Source organism: Camelina sativa, chromosome 5, assembly GCF_030686135.1.
Source record: "Camelina sativa cultivar CO46 ecotype springtype chromosome 5, ASM3068613v1".
NCBI classification, from domain to species: Eukaryota; Viridiplantae; Streptophyta; class Magnoliopsida; order Brassicales; family Brassicaceae; genus Camelina; species Camelina sativa.
In genome coordinates, this window is record NC_141884.1 from 14,165,507 (window position 1) to 14,189,744 (window position 24,238).

General features: G+C 31.9%; 2 protein-coding genes, 1 long non-coding RNA gene and 2 pseudogenes across 7 annotated transcripts; 4 read left to right on the plus strand and 1 right to left on the minus strand.

The window, feature by feature from the left end:
- LOC109133096 (uncharacterized) lies at nucleotides 1-2,036 on the plus strand. Of its 3 annotated transcripts, XR_015556943.1 has the most exons (3): nucleotides 1-490; nucleotides 590-716; nucleotides 965-1,973. It is a non-coding gene; the product is annotated as an uncharacterized LOC109133096 (long non-coding RNA). The 3 variants fall into 3 exon arrangements; XR_015556941.1 differs by having other exon boundaries at nucleotides 1-716; nucleotides 965-2,036; XR_015556942.1 differs by having other exon boundaries at nucleotides 1-716; nucleotides 1,538-2,036.
- Nucleotides 2,037-2,754: 718 nt separating this feature from the next.
- LOC104786831 (glutelin type-D 1-like) lies at nucleotides 2,755-4,790 on the plus strand. The gene is made up of 3 exons (XM_010512289.3): nucleotides 2,755-3,078; nucleotides 3,673-4,393; nucleotides 4,482-4,790. Exons 1-3 carry the CDS (start codon nucleotides 2,883-2,885, stop codon nucleotides 4,633-4,635), a joined length of 1,071 nt encoding a protein of 356 aa, XP_010510591.2. The 5' UTR covers nucleotides 2,755-2,882; the 3' UTR covers nucleotides 4,636-4,790.
- Nucleotides 4,791-8,165: 3,375 nt separating this feature from the next.
- On the plus strand, nucleotides 8,166-10,269 carry LOC104786832 (dirigent protein 25 pseudogene; annotated as a pseudogene). Its single transcript, XR_015556946.1, has one exon. The product of XR_015556946.1 is annotated as a dirigent protein 25 pseudogene (transcript).
- A 3,771-nt stretch (nucleotides 10,270-14,040) lies between these two features.
- LOC104786833 (uncharacterized) lies at nucleotides 14,041-15,789 on the minus strand. The gene is made up of 3 exons (XM_010512291.3): nucleotides 15,090-15,789; nucleotides 14,670-14,745; nucleotides 14,041-14,361 (listed from the first exon to the last, which is right to left on the minus strand). Exons 1-3 carry the CDS (start codon nucleotides 15,633-15,635, stop codon nucleotides 14,180-14,182), a joined length of 804 nt encoding a protein of 267 aa, XP_010510593.1. The 5' UTR covers nucleotides 15,636-15,789; the 3' UTR covers nucleotides 14,041-14,179.
- Nucleotides 15,790-20,672: 4,883 nt separating this feature from the next.
- Nucleotides 20,673-22,645, plus strand: LOC104786834 (exocyst complex component EXO70H1 pseudogene; annotated as a pseudogene). The gene has a single exon (XR_015556944.1). The product of XR_015556944.1 is annotated as an exocyst complex component EXO70H1 pseudogene (transcript).
- The last annotated feature ends 1,593 nt before the right edge of the window (nucleotides 22,646-24,238 follow it).

Below are 24,238 nucleotides of genomic sequence, written 5' to 3' on the forward strand. Positions count from 1 at the left end.
ATGATTTTACTCCTACGTAGACTAAACAAAAGGGAAACGATAGCGTTTAATCAATGGCTCGACTTCTTCTTCGTCGTCGTGATACCATGGATCGACTGTTCTGCTGAATGCCTGATTTCTTCTTCTTCGGCGCTGTTTATACCATGGTCCGACTGTGTTGCTGATCCTAGCCATGGCTCTCTTTACCAATCTGAGCAGATCCGACGATGATGTTAGCCCCATCGATGGTCGATCGGTTGTGGTGGATTTCTTCTTCTTCGATCCACCAGAATATGTTCATCAGATCCGACGATGATGGGTTTCTTCTTTTTCTACTTTTCGTTCCCATGTAACATGATTTTATTCTTTATGTCTCTTAATTTTGGGGAGTAAGGAAGATTTCTAGGCTGTGAATTTGAGATTGTATTGATGTGTTTGAATCTAGAAATTGGAGGAGATCCGAGGGAGAAAAATATGAGTGCTCCGGTGAAAGAGGAGAGCTATTTTTGTGGTAAAAAGCTGTGTAACATTTGTAATTCTAGAGATGATAAGGTAGTATGTCGAGAACATAATTTGTATTCGATTTTGTGTGTCACATTTTGTTTTCAAGGAACTGAGTGTATTTTAACCGAGTTTTATCGGCTAAGAATCTTAGCCTAAGATGTCATCAAGTTAGACCAGTGGCCGAGTTTCAAGTCCTACATCTTACGAGACGCAACACAGAATGTGTTCCTTATGTAAGTTTTCTTCTCACAGTGGTTCCATCTCTAGGTTTATTATGATTTTCAAATTAGTATTAGTTAGCGAAGTTATTTTCGTGTTGTGGACAAGTCAGGCTAGGCCTTTAGCTGTTCAACATTTTTTGAAGTTTCTGATCGTTAGATAGTTTTAGCCAAAGTTTTGTATTAGACGTTATGTTGACGCAGTTAGTATCTTATAATGTATATTGTGCTCCTAAATATTTTTGTAATCATGAACTGGCCAGGAGAAGTTGTTTTCTCCAGTAATTAAGTATTGCATATGAACTTGCAAACCGATTGTGTTACATACGGCTGCGAGTCTCTCAGACCCTACATTCTCTTTCGGATCAGAACCTCTCTTTGAACATGTAAGGAGTCTCAATTGATCTGAAGGTGTTAAGGTAGAGAGATATAGAAGCGCTTGCTAAACCATGAGCTGAGCTTAAGAGTTCATCTTAGATATGTTTCTTGCTAACTTTTGCACTGATATTTAAGTATCTTCCTAATCTCTTTGTTGCACTAAACCTGCTCTTGAGGCGACCAATCTCCGTAAATTCCAACTAAAGTCGCAGTAGAAGCACAGGTGGTTATGAGAGGCTCATTAAAATCCAAGATTTGTGTGTGGTTATAAATTTCTACATGAGAAACATTCGCAAGTTCCATAAACACACTGAACATTTTGAAAATTGTTTTATTGATTTTTCATTCTCTTTAACATTATTATCTTGAGGGTTGAGTTTTTTATCATTGGAATATTCTTTGTCTTTTGCTGCTGTTTGCACAGTCTATTCTCACAAACTTATTGTCCTCAAGGTCAGAAACCGTTGTCTTTTCTGAAGTACTATTGACAGCATGAGGCCATCGTGTTGAGACCTGGAAGGCTGGCTATTGTGGTGACAGTGAAGTTGATCAGAAATGGTTTCACGGTGAAACTTTCACCTCAGTGTTTCTGGGTTTGTATAATGCATGTAAAGTGAAGATTGTGGCTTGTGTCGGATCTCTGCAAAGTATGCCGAAGAGGAAGATTTGTTGGTGAGATAAAAGATGAGGAAAAAACACAGTAGTCTAGAATTGGGTCCCGATCAGAATTAACCAACAATGCTGATGAACGGTAATAGCAAATTTAGAAGCATATAGAAGCAAATGTGATCTTGCAACTGATGTCCACTTAAATTATATCTTCTACTTGGTTGAGTTTTATATACATATGATATTTGTTTATAGTTTGAATTCAAGTTTGGATCGCTTAGGAAAGGAACCGATTATTATGCTTCATACAAACTTTGTATCTTATTTCTATGTCTTGCTTTCACTGTCATTGTCCTTAGTCCTTACATTGATCACTTATCCCATTAATCATTGTAAGCAATTAAAAAATAAAGAGGTGCAAAACTTTCATTTTGTAAGCTAAGAAATAAAGTTTTATTGTGGAATTAAAAATGCAATTTTAAATTTCATTGGAAGATACTTTAATTTTTCCAATATATATCTAATTTTTTGGTTTAATGAAAACCGAATATTTTGGATTAACTATATTAACATCCAAAATATTCAGTATTGTTTTAGTAAGAGAAGAATATAATTTTCAAGTCAAAGAAACAAAAACTTATTTCTTAACATAATAAAATTTAAAATATATGAAAGTAAAAACTCAAGTATCATATAAAAATAAAAATAATACTAAAAATACAAAATAACCATTGAATTATCAAAAACTTATGAAATTTGATATCAAAGAACATATATATTACATCATGAAATTAGAAAAAAATTCAAATCAGAAAAAATAATAAACCAATCCCGCGGCGTAGCGCGGGTTTAACCTAGTTATTATAAAATTATTAAACCAAAAGGCTTTAACAGTGGGCATATATAATTGTGAATTTTTTTAATTAATTAAGATATTATCCATAATGTTTTTTAACATCTGCGTTATCTATAATTTATCATCATAATTATCCATAACATAGTCATGCATGTAATTATCCAGTCAAAGATTTTATTTCCCAAAAATCTCTCAGTTAATACCTGAATACAAATCCTCGACCACTATATATATACGTGCATCTCTCTCCCTCAGAATATATCATATCAAAACTAAAACTTTCTAATCTCTTCCATTTGCTCTTTCTTTGCCATCTAAATCTTTTTTTGTGTTTAACAATGGAGTTGGATCTTTCACCGAGGTTTCCTAAGAAGGTGTACGGAGGAGATGGTGGTTCGTACTTTGCATGGTGCCCTGAAGAGTTGCCAATGCTCCGAGATGGTAACATTGGTGCCGCTAAGCTCGCTCTCGAGAAGTATGGCTTGGCTCTTCCTCGTTACTCTGATTCCCCCAAGGTCGCTTATGTTCTTCAAGGTTCGTGTTTCATGATCTTCCTTTTGATCACTTTACTCTAGCTATTGACTGTTGTTGTCCATAAAATTATTAATTCAGATCTGAAATATCATAAATCAGTTTCTTAAAAGGATCCTTAAGTATGGTTTTGATTTGACTACATAAAGTTGTAACGTATGTGCTAGTTTTCAAACGTTTTTTAACTAAATATATATATTTTTGTTTGTTTTCTATCCATAAAATATATATCATAAATCAGTTTCTTAAAAGGATCCTTAAGTATGATTTTGATTTGACTAGATACAGTTGTAACGTATGTGCTATATATATATATTTTTTTTTTGTTGCTTCCATTGAACCCTGATTTGGAAAAATATTATATGATTTGCTTCCATAGATCATTGTAGTAGTAATGTTAAGATTGATCTATGGAGAAAAAAAATGGTGAAACTATCAAGTTAAAATAGTTTGTTTCACGTTCCAAAATAATTTCTTACATTGAATTAAAATTCATATTTCATACACTGATCATGCATTATTCTTTTTATATGAAATATAATATAATTTGTTGATAATCATATAAGTTAAAAGTATTTTTCTTATAACAATTTTCAGGAGCTGGAACAGCCGGAATCGTTCTCCCTGAGAAAGAGGAGAAAGTGATAGCAATCAAGAAAGGAGACTCCATAGCCTTACCTTTTGGTGTAGTGACATGGTGGTTCAACAATGAAGACACTGAGCTAGTCGTCCTCTTCCTTGGCGAGACTCACAAGGGTCACAAAGCAGGACAGTTCACTGACTTTTACCTAACCGGTTCCAATGGAATCTTCACCGGATTCTCAACTGAGTTTGTAGGCCGAGCATGGGATCTCGATGAGACCACCGTGAAGAAGCTCGTTGGTTCTCAGACCGGTAATGGAATCGTTAAGGTTGATGCGAGCTTGACGATGCCTGCGCCAAAGAAAGGTGACCGTGAAGGGTTTGTGTTGAATTGTTTGGAGGCTCCTCTTGATGTTGACATCAAGGATGGAGGAAGAGTTGTTGTTTTGAACACAAAGAATCTTCCTTTGGTTGGTGAAGTTGGGTTTGGAGCTGATCTTGTGAGAATTGATGGACACTCTATGTGCTCTCCTGGATTCTCTTGTGACTCGGCTCTTCAAGTTACTTACATTGTTGGTGGAAGTGGTCGGGTTCAGATTGTTGGTGCGGATGGGAAGAGAGTTCTTGAGACTCATGTGAAAGCTGGTGCTTTGTTCATTGTTCCTAGGTTCTTTGTTGTCTCCAAGATTGCTGATTCTGATGGCTTGTCTTGGTTCTCCATTGTGACTACTCCCGAGTAAGATTTTATGTAAAAAAAATTTCTCCCATTTTCTATTGGTTAAAGAAGTTTTTACTTACATAGTTGTTGGTGTTTTTTTTGGCAGTCCCATTTTCACACATTTGGCCGGAAGGACATCGGTGTGGAAGGCTTTGTCACCGGAGGTTTTGCAGGCGGCGTTTAACGTGGATCCGGAGGTGGAGAAGGCTTTCCGATCTAAAAGGACCTCTGATGCCATTTTCTTCCCCCCTTCCAACTAAATACAATGAAAGAAGGGATTTAATTTAGTGGTTTAGTTGCTATGGTTTAAGAAAGTGTTATGGTTTTTAATTTATTTTGGTTTTTATGGACCGGTTTTTTCTCTCTTTGTTTACAATTCGAAATAAATAAGAAATGAAGAAATATTTCTTCTAAAGTTATTGAGATTATAAGCAGTTTCATGCTTAAAAAGTTTATCGATACAAATCTAAACAGAAAAATATTCTTAGGTCTGAGGCGTCCGTGGGAAGAGGTGTGCACATGAAATACTTAATCTTCTTCCACGTTTACTCAAAGAATAAAAAATCCCACGGAAATAAAGCCTCTAATTTTTTTTTTTTTTTTTTCTGAAAAGTACTCTTTAAAGGTTTAGAAGGAGCTTCGTATTAAACCATCATCATCCCAACAACGCTTTTCATCTATCAAAATAATATATTTTAATTATTTTCTTTCAATATTCTTATTTATTTAAATAATAAATTTGAAAAAAAATATTAACCTATTAAAAACTGTCACATATCATGGTTGTCTAAAGAATTGGTTCTTTCGATTCTAAATAAAAAACATTTATCAATAAAACGGAAATACACAATTTTCTTTTGGTAGACTATATAATTTTTATAAATTAGCTAGAAAATATATTATACATTAAATATAGGTTGGTTACAAAATATATATTATTAGGCATAAAGATATACTGTTAGACGTAATAAAGAATAAAATTTTGGCAATTTATCATACTTAATCATGATTTCCGATATCTTATTGTGCATTTGAAAATAAAATTTTACCTAAGCACGAGCCATATTAAAAAACTTTCACCAATATGTTCAAAAATTAAAATAGAAACAGACAACAAACATAACCATTTCTCATACATAAAATTACAAAATCAACAATATAAAACTTACAAAATATGTATTTTTTTCAAGTCATCATATTTAGCATATAATTTTATTGCATAATGTTTCCAAAAAACTTTTCAAAAAAAACATATAAATTATATTTTATTCTAAAATTATAATATAAATAAAAGGAATTTCAACCCGTGCTCTAGCACGAGTCCTAATCTAGTTTTTAATTAAGAGAACTTCTAAGAGAAACTACCAGTAATCATGCCCTTAGGACATGTCCAACGGTGGTTCTCTTAGAGATTCTTTTATTAAAAAAACTAAAAAATAATAATGAAAAAAAGAAAAAAACTAAGAAATGTTCCTTCCCACAGAAACAAAGAATCGTTACTCTGGACAGGTGGCAACATTTGATAAGTTAACTTTCTTTCTTTAGATTTATTATTATTTAAATATATAATAATATTAAAAGAGAATTATTAAAATATAATATTTTGAGTAACGATTCATCGTTGCTGGGATGTGGTAGGTCTTAGAGACTCGATCAAGTTTTTGTAAAATTTTTTAAGGGTTTAACAGATTTATAAAGTTTTACAAAATATTTCAAAACGTTTTACAAGGTTTTTTATAAATATATATATATATATATATAAGTTTTTTTTACATATATAAAAGTTGTTTGTGTATGATTTTATATGGTTACAATTATTTGAGTATATCTCAACTTTTAGATAAAGTTTTAAAAAAGAGTATTTTCGAAAAAAGATATGGAAAAAGACATTTTTGAGATTTCCTGTTTTTCCAAAATCATTAGAATATAGAAGTAATTTAGTCAAATCTATACAATATATATGTATCGTCATCTAATTGTTTAGGTTTTGTAAATACAAACAAGTTTTTTAGTCAAACAGTCATAGAGAAAAATGGGATAGATATAGAGTGTGGTAACAAACTTTCTGTATAATTTTGATTTTTTGAAAAACAAAAAAAATCACATAAGGTTTGGTAGTAGAATCAAATAAAAATGAGGAATTCCTCAAAATACCACTTTTAATTTCTTTTTTTCCAAAAATACCATTATTATTTTTTTTTCAAGAAAACCACAAAATTTTTATTTTTCTAAAATACCACAAACATAAATTGATTTTGAAGGGTGTATAATTTTTTTTTTTTAATGTTTGAGTAGACAACTTTAGTTTTTTGGTCAGAACATTTTTAAATTTAAAGTACGTTTTTAGTAGGTATTGTTTTAGTGTTTATGATTTAGGGTTTAGTTTTAATGTTGAAAGTTTTAGTTTTACGTATGTGGTATTTTTGGAAAATATACTTTTATGATATTTTTAGAAAATAAATTAATAATGTTATTTTAAAAAAATATTTTAGTGATGTTTATAAGAATTAGTATTGTATCTTAGATACGTAAAATTTGAGATTTTTTAAAAAGTGTGAATTTATTTATTAATTGAAAAATAGAATTTTTTAAGACTACTAATTAAGCAAGATGTCACAACCCAAATCAATCAGTGCGTGACAAAAAGCTGTAAAGTATTGAATATGATATAAACATGTATATCTATTAGTTAATTAAAATAAACAGTAAAAAGAAAATGGTTCGGTTTGTTGAGTTTAAGCAAATTGTTTAAACCAACTTTAAAAGATTAATTAATATATACATATATTTCTCTTGAATAAGATTTTGACCATAATCTCTAGATATATATCCAATTAACTTTTGACTAACAAAATTTTATTAACTTGAACCATACAACTAGTTTGACAGATCTACCATACAACCAGTTTGACAGATCTGTCAATTGATGTCATTGAAGGTATGCCTCTATTATAGAACTGAAATAGCCATTTGTTTATTTAATAATAAAAAATGTAATTTCTTTTCAAAATCAATAGAATTTAGAAGTGATTTAGTCAAATCTATGTAAATTTATTGGTACTTTTAAATACAATCATGAATTTAGTCAAATATTCATAAAGAAAATTTTCTGTACAATTTTGAAAATCTTTTGAAAAAAAAATCTACATAAGTTTTGATAAAAGCATCAAATAAAAGTATCGTATATTCTATACATATAATTGTATTTTCATTCAATGAATATAAAATTTACTTAGAAAAAGCTTTATGTACATTAAATATGTCCCTTTAGTTAAATTTTTATAATATATATTTGTTTTGAATGAATATATATTTGGTAAATAACTTTTAAAGATAACTCAAAGAACCTACTAAACTAAAATTATAATCAAGGTAAATTTTTAAAAATACCCTTTTTCCAAAACCATTTTCCAAAAGTGCTCCATTTTACAACCTTTATTAAGAATGCCAATAAATATCAGATATATATCCAAATAAGTGTGTAAACTTATAAAAATATACATAAACTACAATTATATGTGAGTAAAATTTTATATATGTTTTAGAAATACTGTATAAATATCCTTTAAACCCCTTTCAAAAAACCTTTTAAAAACTAATCAAACAGAAACTTTTTTTTGTTTTTGGTGAAAATCAAACAGAAACTATAAATATATATTTTCTAATATCTTCCTCGACTAAATAATAATTAAAAAAAAAAAAATCGGTTAGTCCGGTTACAGTTTGGTTTGTCTAAACCGGGGAAGAAGGGTCTCTAAAAATCACGAACTCGATCCCACAATTTGAGATCGTTTAGTGACTGATTTGTAACGACGAATCATTCGAGATTAGATTGTGAAATTCAGTCTCGATTCGTATATTATATTCGCTTGCTTTTGTAAGGGAGATTGTGGGAGGTGTATACAAGGTGTTCGATGAAATGCGTGACAGGGGAAAAGTGTAACCAACGATCTTGGTTTACAACAGCCAGCCTTATTGGGTTCTTAATGCTTTCAGTTTCTGGGCAAGTCATATGTATTGTAAGAATGAGTCTGTCTCAAGCAGTAACCTTTTTTTCCTGGTAAGATCAGATCTTTACTCATTTTTTTCATGCTCGTTATAGTTTAAAGAGTAGAGAAATGGAAAAGCTTTAATCTTTGGGTTTGTTTTATATTTACAGCTTAGCAAATTTGATGAATGAATATTCAAATCTTGTGGAGAAGTTATGATTTTTTTCTTTTTTTGTATGATTCTTCTCCAAAACCAAACCACTAGATAATGTGTTAAAGCTATCACCTGCTCCATTTCATCAACTCCATCTTCTATTATGGATCTCACTTTGTATATGTATATATATGCTTTGAGAATCTGATTCTATCATCACAATTCATTTACTTCAAACAACAATCTTTGCATCTCTGATCATCTTTCTTGTTCAATGGCAGGTCAAAAGATACTCTCTTTACTGGTTATTGCTCTCGTTGTTACTTTTGCAGCTGCGGCTCGGCTTCTTGATGAAGAAGATGCATTCTCAGCTACTACAAACTCTGGCTCTGCCTCTACTGCTGGATCAGGTTCCTTTCCTAGTTCGGGTTCTACAGGAATTGGTTTCGGTGCAGGAGCTGGGTCAAGTGGTTCAGGTTCTACCGGAACAGGTGTAGGTACAGGGTCAATACCATCAAGTTCAGGCCCTTTGACTACACCTGGTCCTGGTCCTTTACCAATTGCCGGCTCTGTCCCTGGTTCTTTAGCGGGTGGTGGTTCAGGTTCCTTGCCTACCACTGGTCCCGGTCCTCTACCAGCTGCAGGCTCTGGTGGTTTAGCCACTGGTCTTGGTGGTGGTGCCGGTGCTGGTCCAGCTCTTGGTGGTGGTTCGGGTGCTGGTCCAGCTCTTGGTGGTGGTGCAGGTGCTGGTCCAGCTCTTGGTGGTGGTGCAGGTGCCGGTCCAGCTGTTGTTGGTGCAGGTGGTGGTGCGGGTGCTGGTCCAGGTCTTGGTGGTGGTATAGGTCCTGACAACACATTGGTATTTTTTATGCACGATATACTCGGTGGTTCAAATCCCACAGCCAGAGCTGTAACTGGAGTAGTAGCAAACCCAGCTTTAAGCGGCCAACTCCCATTTGCTAAAACCAACGGTGCAAACCTTGCTATAAACAACGGAGTTCCATCGGACAACAACAACAACGGGATTGTCAACAACAACAACGTACCTTTCCTCGTTGGACTAGGTGGAACCACGGCTAACATTCTCCAGGACAATGGAAACGGAAACAACAATATAAACGGTTTCAGTGTTGCTAGCGGTGGTCAGCTCCCGAGTGGTTCTGCTCTTCAGATGCTAATGTTTGGGACAATGACCGTGATCGATGATGAACTAACCGAAGGACATGAGCTCGGATCTGGTCTGCTCGGGAAAGCGCAGGGATACTATGTGGCAAGTGCGGTTGACGGAACTAGCCAGACATTGGCCTTCACTGCGATGTTTGAGAGTGGCGGTTATGAAGATAGTATAAGCTTCTTTGGGGTTCTCAGAACAGCGGTTTCTGAATCACATTTAGGAGTTATGGGAGGTACCGGGAAGTATGTGAACGCTAGAGGATTTGCGATTGTGAAGACGTTTACAGGATCTAGCGGGAGCGGGACACAGCAGAATCAACCGCATCAGTTCACTGATGGGCTTGAGACTGTTCTCCAGTGTACCGTTTATCTTTCTTACTAGTTTTATTATTTTTCTTATTCTGTTGGTGTTTGGGAATGTTTGGTATGTGTGTGATGTGTCGTCGTCATTTGTAATCTAAATATGAAAGTTGTGTAAGAAAATTGTATTTACTTCTTTTCTTTTTCCTTGGAATTTACTAATTTGTTTGGACTTTGGACCAAATATCTTTAAATCATTCAGAACGTTGATTTCAAAATACTGTTTAGTCAGCGGGAGCAACTAGAACCTAGGTCGTTTATGTTGGTCGTGAGTTAATTGTCGATTTACAGATTTGAGGGTCTTCAAGATTTAATAATTTGACCTTTGAAGGTTGTTTGTTGCCACCAAATCTTCAAGACCCTCAAATCCGTGAATGGACAATTAACACACTACCAACACAAATAATTCTCTAGTCTCTAGGCTCTAGTTCTAACCCTACCCATGGCCATGGCCATATGTTATGGATTACTAAATTCAGTCATACATCTCATAACATGATGTTCAATCACGTCAAGTCATTTATATCATTCAAACTCACTAAAAATAATAATAATAATAATAATAATAATAATAATAATAATAATAATAAAAGGTTTAATCAAGTGTATTGTTGGCTTCACTTCCACTTGGTTTGATTTCCGTATTGTGGCGTAGTCGGTAGTTCTTAAAGATTCAAGTCATTTACGTATTTAATTATTGGCAGTGCCATTGCCATTCTAAACTATACTACTACTACTAAAATTACAAGAAAAAAACAAGTGAACACTGAAATGATAAAAGATTTGACGAAAATGTCAAATGGATAACACTTGTTATGACTCAAATGAAGCAAAGCGCATGTCATGTTTAAAAAGTGAAATAATGATTGATGTGTTCTATCATTAGTTGCCGTCATTGAAGATTTGCTTGGTGGGAAACGTGAAAGGAGAGTATATATGAAATAATTATGTTCAGTCATTTAGTTGCAAATTTGCATGGTGGAAAAGTGGAAACTTTGAAACAAGTTTTGTAGATAAAATAGTTAAAAATATGGTATATAATTAGATATCGTCCTTTTAACATTATCAGAATTTAACAAAAACAAAAGGGAAACAAAATTATAATAAAATATAGGAATTTGGATTATTAGTTGATTACTATAGTTTTTAAATTCTTTTGGGTTATCTAGCTACCGATTTATCATTAGGTTGAGACTTTGAGTATATATATGTGTAGACTTTAACACCAAAAATATGTCTAGACTTATTATTTTTGTTTTGCATTAGTATACATTGAATTACTATGATTTTAGGGAAAAAAGCTTAAAAATACTTCATCTATTTTTTATTTGGAAGTTTAATACCTCGTTTTTTTTGGTTGGAAGAAAAATACCTCATTTAATTAAAACGTGTGATTTAATACTCAAACTAATAAATTTTGTTAGTTTCATACTTATGATTTTTTGACAAAAATAAAATTCCATTTTTACCCTTAGTATATCAATTAATAATTAATTTTAAATGACATGGTATTAATTTATAATTTTATTTGAATTAAAATTAATAAAAAGAAATATTAAATAAACTTAATTTTAATTCAAATAAGCCTATAAATTAAGAAAAATTCTTGGGTTTACAAAAGAGTAATTAGGGTTTAGATTTTACAATTAAACAAAATTATATGTCGGTTTGGGTTTACAAAACAGTGGTTAGGATTTAGATTTTATAATTAAAAAAAATTATATGTCGGTTTGGGTATACAAAGAGTCGTTTAGGGTTTAGATTTTACAATCAAACAAATTTATATGTCGGTTTAGATTTATAAAAGAGTGGTTAGGGTTTAGATTTTAAAATTAAAAAAATTATATGCCGGTTTGGGTTTATAAAAAAGTGGTTAGGGTTTAGATTTTACAATTAAACAAAATTGTATTTCAATCTGGGTTTATAAAAAATGATTAGGGTTTAAATTACATAATTAAACAAAATTATATGTCGGTTTGGATTTATAAAAAAGTAATTTAGATTTACATATTATAATTAAAAACTATAATATAATGTTTAGAATTAATAACTTTAAAATTGAATGATATACAGATTTTGTTTCTTTAATTAATAATTTGTTTCCTTAATTAAGTGGGGGTGAGTCCAAGAATTGTCCATAAATTAATACTATGTCATTTAAAATTAATTATTAATTGATATACTAAGGGTAAAAACGGAATTTTATTTTTATCAAAAAATCGTAAGTATGAAACTAACAAAATTTATTAGTTTAAGTATTAAATCATACATTTTAATTAAATAAGGTATTTTTCTTCCAACCAAAAAAGACGAGGTATTAAACTTCTAAATAAAAAAAGTAGATGAGGTATTTTTAAGCTTTTTTCTCTTTACCATTTTTGATGCAAAAAGGTTCCCAAGTAGAAAGGGATGTTTCACTACTACGAAAGAACAAGGGGAAAGATCTTAAAATCCCGATAAGATTAAGTTTAATTCTCTATAAAGCAAATATATCTTTGGCCAGTGGTCAATAATGCCAGCTTTATTTGAAGTATGTTTGTAGAAATCTGTTTCCCAAAAAAGCATATATCTTTGAAATAGTTAAGCGCTAAAGAACCAAATCTGTAAATTGTAATGCCAATAAACACAATAGTTTCTTTGACATCGACGAATACAATATGCTTATCTTTAAGATTATATATGAATTATTAATTGTTGAAAAATCAGTGTACCAAATATCGTATAGTATATTTATTTTTCTAACTTTTGGCTTTTATATCTTTCCGGCCGCCCAAATAGTTTATAGTCTAAAGTAATCCACAACACACAGACAAAAAAAATAATGAAAAATCAAAATTTATTCCTATCAATAACACTTCTTAAGACTAGACGTATATATCACTAGCTAGGTTAACAATCTAGAGTAAGAGGTTATCAAAATTTTTGTTCTAATACGTTGATTTTAATATTGCACTGACATAAATTCATGTGTAAGCAAACCAACCATGCCCTAGCAGTATCTTAAAAGTTGGCATTAGACCCCAAAAAAGTCACATATGAAGAAGTATCACTAAGCAAGCTCTATGATTAACTAAAACATGTCATTTCATACAATGTCGTTATGTTTTGAGAACATTTAGGACAAAATTTGACCCACCGTGAATATGATTGAAAGAGGCACATGTCCCGACGACACTAAAAGAAAAAAATGTATGACTTTGATCAAAATTTTGTATTTAAAAGTGTTTTACTTTTTCACTGTTTGTGAAATTATAAAATATCAACGGCACGCACGCCGGACAATTCAATGGTCCTCATGTTACGCATACCATTATTCACCCTTTTCCCTCATTTTCTTCGATCCCCACACATATGCAAGGCACTTGTCTATCGACATATTATATCTTTATATTTTCTTAATATATATAAGAGTCTTTTATAAATATTTATTATAGACGAGGTATACCGCAAAAGTTTTCTTAATTGATAATATTATTATTTTGTTTTTAAATTAATAATGTCTGAAAGGAAAAACTGTGTAACGAAAATGCATCCGATCAACGGGTCAGAGGCTTTCATAGTTCATATTCGACTCGGGGTTTTTATTTTTTGTTTCTTGTTGTTTAAGTTTGTCGAAGGTATTGATATCGTTGCTAGTTTTAGGTCTAGCGTTGCTTTAAAATTCGATTTCGTGTTAAATTAGTTAAGATAATTTCGTTTAAAGGAAGTACAAAGTTCTATAACTCTATGCATGGTTGAGTTCGTCGTGGTCGCCGTGTTGTGGTTGTGGGAAATCGTCTTTTACCTTGAATCAAATTTAATGGCAAATCCACGATACCAAACCTAAAATGGCTGATTCAACAAATACTATTTAAAAAAGGATATCATTTTCTCCTAATTGATTTGATGTATATATCGTATTTTGCTTATGTATTTTAAGTTTTATAAACATATATTGATAGCTTGTTAAAGTATAATGAAAATGAAAGTGTTAGTGTTTGAACGAAAAATAATAAAAACAAAACCATATTCTTCAAACAAATGCATGTTAACTACATCACCTTAATGTCGCATTGATACCAATCACACAACATGAGAGATGTCTAATGACAATATATATGTTTTACACTAAATTACAAGAGAACAAAATTAAGATTTGAGGAGGGAATAGTTAGGAATGTGAGGAAATGGAGGAGAAGGAGAAGAAGAGGAAAGAGGCCAAAGCTGAGCGAATTTGACCTTTGAGATGCTTTCTACTACTCCCACAGGTGTTATCTTTCCGACCACCGTAACCTTCTTTGTCGCCAAATCAATGGTGTATGACGTCACCCCTGTCCCATACCCAAAGTTGTAGATTTCAATCAACAAATTACTAGTATAATTTATCCATAACTTAGTCAAAAAGTTGTTGCTCAGAGGCATCCGATAATTAGGAAAAGTCAAAACACTAAATTTCAAAATCAAGCTCCTAACCTATATCCGTTGTTAAAAAATACTTTTTCATTTAATAAAATATGGTCGTCTATTCGTAATTCGTTGAATATTTTCATTTGAATTGTATATTAAGGTTAGGTAGTTAAACTACCGTAGTTTGATAAGATACTTAATTCTGTAGAATGAAGATTAGATTCATTAGTACCTTCCATTTTGGAGATATGCTTTCTAACCTTCCCTTCACATCCCTTGCAATGGATCGATACCCTCAAAACCACAACCTGCCAAAAAATAATAATTAAATAAATAAAAATAAGTAGAATGAATGAAATAACATAACAAATAAAAGAGAACCATATGTTATATTTATGTATGCTTATACTATTTAGCAGATATATACAAGTAAATAGGTACCACATATATATCCACTATACGTAAGATATCTATCATGTGAATTATAAATTTTACCTTACCATATCAATTCAGAAAATATAACTTAAACCATAATCAGATATACTAGCTAGCTAGTGATATTGTCTTTCTATCACTTTGATATTCAAACTCTATGCATGTTGTTAAAAGATTTTGACGAAAAGTACTTTGGTTAAAGAAGAAATAATCAAACCTGATCATCAGTGGATGTAGCCGGCGATGAAACATTTGTTACAGAAGAGGAAGAAGAAGAAGAAGACGAGGAAGAAGAAGACGAAGATGAAGTGACGTGGCGGTCACGGAAAGGAATCAAATCCTTAGAACGATCAGATGATGATAACCAGAGGTTGTCCTTATCATCATCTTTCAAAGACTTATGATCCTTTAAAAGATACCTCGACGATGAACTTAGCAAAGAACTTCTTGATCTCCTCAAGTCACTTACGTCAGCCGAGCTTTTACGGCGAATTTGGACGTCTTGAGCCGAAGCTATCTTCCGACGAAACCCGCTTGAAGATTCAAAGGAGTTTCTACAGCTCATGTGACGAGGAATAGGGATCAAAGGCATCTCAGAGGAGAAGCAAGGAACGGTTTTGTCATTATTCTTACTAGGGTTTTGGCTCCGGCGGTGGCTTTCAAAGGATCTGCGGCCTCCAGTGACCTTTCCGTCGTGGCGAAGTGTACTTGCTCGTACGGCGGTTGATGCCGGAGAAGAGCAAAAAATATCACTAATTCTCATTCTCTCTTTCTTTCTATCTTTTGTGTATTTTTTGTCTATCTTTTCTCCCTATAACACTCACTTTCTGTCTGTTTGATTTTAAGGGTAAAGTTGGTCGTGTGATTAAGCGACTAAGTGGCACTAATACGAGTTTTATATAAGAGGGTTACGAATCATTTTATTTTAAAATGTTTGCTTTGTATGGAAAAGCAGAGATATTATTATGATAGAATGGGTCCTATCTCATGAGAAGGAGTGTGTGTAAAGCATTTCTTGGATCAATCTTGAATCTGCACCTTCTATATTGCTATTTTACTTTATTTGATTTTTGTTTCTTTGTCCTCAAATTGGATGCATTAAATATTAATTATTAAAAGAAAGAAACGTAACAGAGTTAGTAATTTACTTACTATAGCATATGAAGCTTTAGACGGAGGGTTAAAACTCGGCTAAATTGAACACAAAAACCATGTTAGGCTTTGTTTCACAAATCCAACTTTAAGAAAACATGTTGTAAAGTTCTATATGTAAATGTTAATACATGTTTTAAATTGAACACAAAAACCATTGGCGTTGTTTGTATGATGTATAAACTAAGTTTATAAAAGTGACTAATTAACACATGCAGATGCAGTAAGCAGTCTGATTAGTATTAATACATTTTAATGCAAAAAGTAATGTACATCGAATTCTTATATACCCACTAGGACCTTTACCTAGAGTGTCAAGGTGGGGACAATCTGTTGTCGAAAAAGCTGGGATTCAACTTTTCCAAGAATGATTACTATCACTAAACATATTATAACTTCGAACCTAGCCACTAATCTCATAGTCGTAATATAATTACTGATTATTAAATTTAATTGGAGTTTGGGATTTTCAAGTATTTTATCGAACTGTTGATATTTAAATACGTACTATGTACAAACTACAAACCATTATGCTCTGCATGTTATTGGTTATTTTATCACTCTTTACTTAAAACAAAGCATGTTTATAACTTTCTTAGTAATGACTCACTAATGGGCCAGTTTTATGAGCCTTGTTTTGAAGATTAATATCAACTCAATGGGCTTTCATTTTCCGAAATTTGTAACTTGTAAGCCACTAATTATCAAATAAACTTGAAACTAGCTAGAGAACCAATTCAATGTAGAAGTATCAAGAATGATCTAGAATACTTCTACACTCCATGGGCTACCAATTGCATTCTAAGTATAGATAAAACCGAGAATTATGAGTAACCAAATTACATTCTTCGTTGGTCTACCATTCTTCTTTTGGTAACCATGTAATGGACCTTACTTGAATTAAATACAAAATGTTACCAAAGTGTTCTCTTCACCCGTTCTAGCTTTGAGTTAATCAAACGAAGACGTGATTTATGTCAGAGCATCTAGAAACAACACAACTATGTAAGCGTCATATTAAGAGTTATCAAAACTAACCATCTCATTAATTACTCATTACAGAAAACTCAACCAGTAGACCTTTAAAATGTTTAAGCAATCAATCATTTAGGCAACTGACCTATTGGGTTAGAATCATTAGATGCAAGACGGCAATTAGCCAATTACAATGTTAACAATGACTAACTGAAAATTGTAAGCTACTACTTAAAAAATCTACGATTTCAATACTAGTCTCTCCTATATCATATTTTCGAAGATGCTTTCGAATGTTTCTGTTTCATTTTTTTTTCAGTTTGTACAGAAATTTCAAATATAATTAAATTTTTTGTGACAATTTTTATTGACTTTTTTTTTTGTTAGATATTAAATATTTTTAAAAAGTTGATGTAATTTCTTAATTCTTCTACTTTTGACTTAAACATACATTATAAAGAGACATGATAACATTAAATTTTGTAAGTAGAATCCTTAAAGCAAAGAATTGACAAATAAATAAAACCCATTCCTATAAAGCAGATTTATGGACGACAAAGCGAAAGCAGATCCGTGTAATTAACACTAACCATACCATTGTTCACATTTAAAAGTGTCGAAGAGTCACTCTTGAGAATAGTTTTAAGAGTGACATTAATAAGTGATTATCAATTTCATATGTTTTATAGTGTAACATATCCACTACGTCATACTTCCTAGAGACTTTTGTTGGTGATTCGATTAATTGATTACGTATTGATTCCTTAACTAATGATGATTTAATGGAGAAAGCTTAACTAACAAAGTAGAAATTAAAGTAAAGTTGCCTCGTCGAAGAGTCGTTTTCCCTATATAAAGGCATAATCCCACTAAACTGAACTCATACTATGCAAATTTTGTAAACCACGACTAAACAAATGAAAATACTTACATACTTAGACTTATTTATCTGTAGTCATTCTTAGTCGTCGTCCTTTTTTTTTTCTCCTTTCTCGCATATAATCACATCTTTATTTTAACGCGTCTCACAATATTTTGTTTCATGGATGTGACGTTCATGATTTTGTCTTTTACTTTTGTTTGATCTAACTTAAGGACTTAAGGCATTAGGCATCGCGATTTGATGATTGTGACATTGCTCTTTTGGTGTCTATCAGTCTATGTGAATAAAAGAGTATTTAAAAACATTTTAGGAAACAAAACGTATAAGATTTTATCAGGCACTAAACAATGAAACGCGGCTAGTAACTTTTGTATGTTTCATAAAAATTACATATGAAGTTACTTAACTTACAAGCTGTTACTTAGTCCAATTATAAATGGACTAAGTTGTGATTGTTTTATTTAAGTTTCTTTCATAGGTGGTACGAGTTTGATAGTCTTAGACAACCATTAATTTGAAAATCCATTACTTTTCGTAAAGTCTTGACCTTGAAGAAGAACAAAAAAAGACAGCTCTTACTAAACCAATTTCGGGCAAGGTAGAACAATGTGACTTTTGAACATCCATTACTTTCCTATATTGAGGATAAAACAAATGTGATACGGATTCGTTTGTGGTTTTCTAATTAAAGTGTAAGGATATAAATGAAGATAGAGACAAGTAATCTCGATTCATTGTATTTGACATTTTGTAACCACAAATATACGATTACGTACGCGAAGGTAATTAAATTAACGCGGTTTTGTCAAACCATTAAATGTTACCCAGCTGTAGTTAATTTTGTAGTTAATTTACTTCAATGATAATCAAATTTCAATATTGGAAAAGTAGTGAATCCAATGAAGAAACAGTCATATTAATACTAGTACATTGTTATCCCTTAGGGTATGTGATACATAATCAAATTGTTAGCAGAAAATAGAAAACTGTTCAATTTCTTTAGACAAAGAACAATTAATAAGGTCTAGATATTATAGTATCATCAAGAAATATTATACATTCATCATGGCAAGCAAGTTTTATCACTCACAAACTAATTTGTTTTCATATTAATGGGTAGTCATTAGTCATTGACGACGCGTCTAGTGTCATATGGCGTAGGTGACTTTGGGAGGAAACGTAAGGAGTATATATTTTCCACAAGCTATGACCAAATAAATACACGAATGGTCTTAGTTTTTTTATTTTTTAATCACTATGTATATAATATTGGCCTTTTTCCCTCGTTTGCATGGGAATTGAGTCCATGACTAACCATTAAGACGGCTATATAAAATAAAGTATTAGGCATCGAAAGTATAAATTCTATTTATAAAAATAAAATACTGTATACATGTATTAGAATTTGATTAATGGAAAAGATAGTCAAAGTTGGATTGTATAGAATTTAGTATTTTTGCTCGATAAATTTTGGTATACAAAGAATTGATACTTTGACTTCAAATATAGTTTTAGATAGTGCCCGATATGTGTAACGGAAACAAGCCAAGTATGTAAAAAGGATTGAAGTTTTTTTTTTTTTTCCACAAAAAAAGGATTGAAGTTATACCGTCCGTAATTGTATACATTAAAAGCCTATATGTAATAGTGTAATTAATGTAAAATACTATGGTCGGTTTACATTTTCAAGAAAAGAATTGTGATGTTCATTATTGGAGATAACACTAGTTCATTCATGCATGATCAAGTAGTTTATTAATCGATTTTATGCGTCAATCTAATTTTAAAGGCAGTCAACATAATATGTGGCGGGACAACTAACGTTTTACACTATCTATTGGGAAAGCCAATATGTGATAGAACGTTTACACCTTTTTTTTTAAACGACGACGAATTTACTCAAAGAGCAAGCGCGTAATAAGTAATAAAAATTATGGACGAGCAATTTTAACTTTTATTTTAGTTTGAGTTAGGGACTTATAGGAGTCATAGTGTGTAATTACTATTATCAAGAAATGACGTTATATTTTTATATGAAAAAAAAATGAAATTTGTATATCTTGAACTAAAATGTACTAAAAAATAGTTTCATGATCCTTTTAAAATTTTACACACATGAATTGGCCGTCATGGTCGGATAGAATCCATTCATCATTAGTTGATATAGAAAAACTTTGTGTTCCAATTTTTGTTTCTTCTAACAAAGTAACGCAGTTCAATATATCATCTACTCCATTTGATCATTTGATTTTGATGAATAAATCATTAATCATTTGATCATTAATCATTATTTTTTTCATTATTTTTTTTCGTTGTTGTTATAAGACTTGATTTTTTTTTCCTTTCTTAATCAGTAGATGAGTCGTAAAACTCGTCTAAAATTAAAACTAAAAAAAAAAGTAGCCACTACCAGAAATATACTACTCCCTCCGTTTTAAAATATAGGATGTTTTGGAGAAGTTTTTTGTTTCATAATATAGGATGCTTTCAAATTTCAATGCAACTTTTAGATTAGTTTAGTATTATGCAGTATTGTTTCTGATTGGTTGAACTTGTTAAAAGTAAAGTCTTTTTAATCTGCATGTTTTGCTTAAAACATCCTATATTTTGAAACGGAGGGAGTATATAGTTATACCAATTCCGTTTTGGCTTATTCATTACCCACTTCTTTTTTTGTTTTATACATACTTCTATCTATCTCTACTCCATTGCATGGGCACCAATCTATAACCTATATCAACAACTACACATTCGAATGACTTGAAAAAAATGAAAATACACGTATTTGAATCTTAATACCTTTATAGACTAGTGTAAAAAGTATTTTTCATGTCATACTATATAGTCCCACGTTTTATACCTTCAAATTAAAATAATACGAATCATATCACAAATTATAGAACACACCCCACTATAAATACCATTACATGCAAATTCATTTCTTCAGAATCTTCACTTCATTATTATTCTTTTACACATCAAACAAAAACAAATGGTCCTCTTCGCTTTATCAACAACTTCTTCAAAGCTAAAAAAACTACATCCACACCAAAGCTTCTCCGAGTCTCTAATGGAACACAGTATCCAAGACGCCAAAACTATCATAAACCGATGGATATCACCAACCTCTTCTTCTTACTGCTGCGTCTCTTCCTTATTCTCATCCACAAACCGCGAAGAAGCCAAACGATTCATCGACGCTGTACACACCTTACACTCCGGTATGATGAGACTAATCTCAGTGAATCCAACGTCCACAAAACTCATCCAAGCAGAGAATCTAATGCGTATCTCAATGACTCATCTCTCCAAAGAGTTTTACCGTATCCTCAAATCAAACCGACGCTACCTCGACCCCGAATCCGTCTCCAACCGCTCTTCTTCGAGAGCTCCCGATTCCGAATCTGATTCCAAAACCATGGAAGACCTAAAAATGATAGCCGATTGCATGACTTCATCAGGATACGCTCAAGAATGCTTCAAAACCTACGTAAGAATCCGTAAATCGATCATCGTCGACGCGTTGAACCAACTCGGATTCGAGAATCTGACTCTGTATCAGATACAGAGACTTGAATGGGAAGTTATGGAGAAGAAGATACGTAAATGGAGAAGAATCACAACAAGAGCTGTGAATACTCTGTTTTACGGTGAACGTATCCTCTCCGATCATGTCTTCTCTTCATCGTCATCATCGATTCGTGAATCTTCTTTCGCTGAAATCACATTACAAACCGGTTTAGCTCTGTTTAGTTTCCCGGAAAAATTGGCGAAATGTAACAAAAAATCTCCGGAGAAGATCTTCTTCACTCTCGATGTCTATGAAACCATTACAGAGCTTTTACCTAAGATCGACGAGCTCTTCAGCTCCGATTCAACGTCTTTGTTCAGATCACAAGTCGATTTGAGTTTATCGAATCTAAGAGAAGGTGTGGTTTCGATGATCGACGAATTCGAATCTTCGATTTCTAAAGAATCGTCGAAGTGGTTGATCTCCGGCGGTGGAATCCATCCATTGACGAGGTACGTTACGAATTTCATCGTCTTCCTCGCTGATTACAGCGAATTACTCTCCGATATCATCGTCACCAAATCATTGCCTTCACCGGGAGAAGAAGAGAGCTCCGGGGACTCGGATCCGGTGAAATCGAGAATTGCGTGGCTGATTCTGTTATTACTCTGCAAAATCGACGCCAAGTCTCGTCTCTACAACGACGTGGCTCTCTCGTATCTGTTTCTGATCAACAATCTCAACTACGTCGTGGTTAAAGTGAGATCGTCGAATCTGAAGGTGGTTCTGAGTGAGGATTGGTTTGAGAAGCATGAAGCGAAGGTGAAGAAGTATGTGGCCAAGTTTGAGGAGATCGTTTGGGGAGAGACCATGGCGTCACTTTCTGATGTTGTTGATGATGTGACGGCGGAGGAGAGGATGAAGCGGTTTAGTGATGGGTTTGAGGTGGCGTATAAGAGGCAAACCGGTTGGGTTGTACCGGATTCAAAATTGAGAGATGAGATTAAACGGTCTGTTGGGATGCTGATTATACCGAGATACTCGGGTTTTTGTGAAAGGAACCGGGTCGGGTTATGGGAGAATATCGGATTTGCCCCTGAGGATATTGGGAATTATCTTTCGGATTTGTATTTTGGGTCTCATGGATCAGGGAGTGTTTCGTCTATTCATTCTTCCACTTCTAATATTTGACACACTATGTGAGTTTGTGATAAACGAATTAATAGATAATTAATTGATTATATATTTAAAATTCTAGGTATGGATTGATAGGTATGAGTAATTAAAACATTGTAGTAATATTAATAGAAAAACAAATGGGAAAAAAAAATCTAAAAAACAAATGGGAAAATCCATAGTGGTAAGATAATTTAACAATGTAAGATAAATGAAAACTTAAAGATTTGAGTTTGGAATTCATCTTACCTCACATCAAAATGAAACAATTTATATTCTAATTCCAAAAGTTATCTCCAACCAAACATTGGTCATGTAAAAAGAAAGAAAATCTAAACACAAGAACACATTACAAAAAATATACCAAAATCTCATTTGGGCAGAACAACCTCCACGAATGACTGTCAAAAGAAACAACAACAATATAGTTGATTAGCTTCAAATATATGTTCTCAGTATTATTTTTATTGTGTCACTTGTGATTATAGAATTTATGTTGTTGAGGGCACTAAATCCAAAAACTCCACTTGTGATTATAGAATTTATGTTGTTCATTATTAAATACTATGTAATGTTTCATCCGTTGTGTGCGTTTAAAATTTATATAACAATATATGTAAACATTACATATTTTGTAATTATATACTTTTAAAATATTTTGGTACTTTATTGAATAAATTGATTATTTAATAGTTTATATTACAAAATATGTTTTTTAAATAAGTATCTTCAAAACTTGTACAAAATTTTTAAAATATTTCCCTCAATTATTCTTAGTCCACTCACTAGTCTTTCAACTGTCATTATATACGCAAGAAAACTAACTTATTATTTAGATTCAATTATGAAGATAAATATTATCCGAAATGATTAATCCAAAATTAAAGATACTTTTCCGAGATGATTGATGAAATCATATATTAAAATCATATAGGGAAATGATTTAGTTGTACTAATATAAATGAGACCAAAACCTAACTTGTATATATTTACAATTCACAACAATTTATTTTAATAAAAAAAGATAAACAAATATACAATATATCTTAATTAAATATATACTGATAAATGATACATGATTAAAAAAAAAAGGTTAAATAGTTAAATTGAAAAGAGTTAAATAATAACTTCATGTGAATTATTTATCTGAAAATGAATACAAATATAAAAGAAAAATAGGAAATATGTTACATATTTTAAGATGAAAAGTAAAAATGAAAAAAATACTAAACATCAAGATTTTCATAATATAGGAACAATATATATACTGTACTAATATAAAAAAATAAAAAATTAAGAACGACAATTTAGATAACAGAAAAATAAATATTTCATCATTTTTTAAACAATCACGTAACATTTTTATCCCACAACAGCCGTTTTAGACATTTGGGCTCTATGTGGGCTTAGATTTGTAAACCCATTATGTTATTTTTTTTGTATGGTCCAAGAATAATAATAAAGTATCAGGAAAAAAAAGGAAGAAAAAAAAAGAAGGATCGTGCTGAGTCTCTCTGGCTTAAGACACACGTTTTTCATAATCAGCCGCTATCCCCCTTGCTCTCTACACAAACACCGATTCTCCATGCTCTCTATAATTTCTCTGGTATTCATGTTCATCTATTTGTAAATTTCTTTTTGAATTTAGGTTTTGTTGTAGTTGAATGTT

What these genes read in the sequence shown, in the direction of transcription:
- LOC104786831 (XM_010512289.3), top strand. Translation starts at nt 2,883, where the DNA reads ATGGAGTTGGATCTTTCACCGAGGTTTCCTAAGAAGGTGTACGGAGGA. An exon ending in GGTCGCTTATGTTCTTCAAG is followed by an intron (nt 3,079 to 3,672) that starts GTTCGTGTTTCA and finishes AACAATTTTCAG; the next exon opens with GAGCTGGAACAGCCGGAATC. An exon ending in TCCATTGTGACTACTCCCGA is followed by an intron (nt 4,394 to 4,481) that starts GTAAGATTTTAT and finishes TTTTTTTGGCAG; the next exon opens with TCCCATTTTCACACATTTGG.
- LOC104786833 (XM_010512291.3), bottom strand. Translation starts at nt 15,635, where the DNA reads ATGAGAATTAGTGATATTTTTTGCTCTTCTCCGGCATCAACCGCCGTA. An exon ending in CTACATCCACTGATGATCAG is followed by an intron (nt 14,746 to 15,089) that starts GTTTGATTATTT and finishes ATTTTTTGGCAG; the next exon opens with GTTGTGGTTTTGAGGGTATC. An exon ending in GCATATCTCCAAAATGGAAG is followed by an intron (nt 14,362 to 14,669) that starts GTACTAATGAAT and finishes GGTATGGGACAG; the next exon opens with GGGTGACGTCATACACCATT.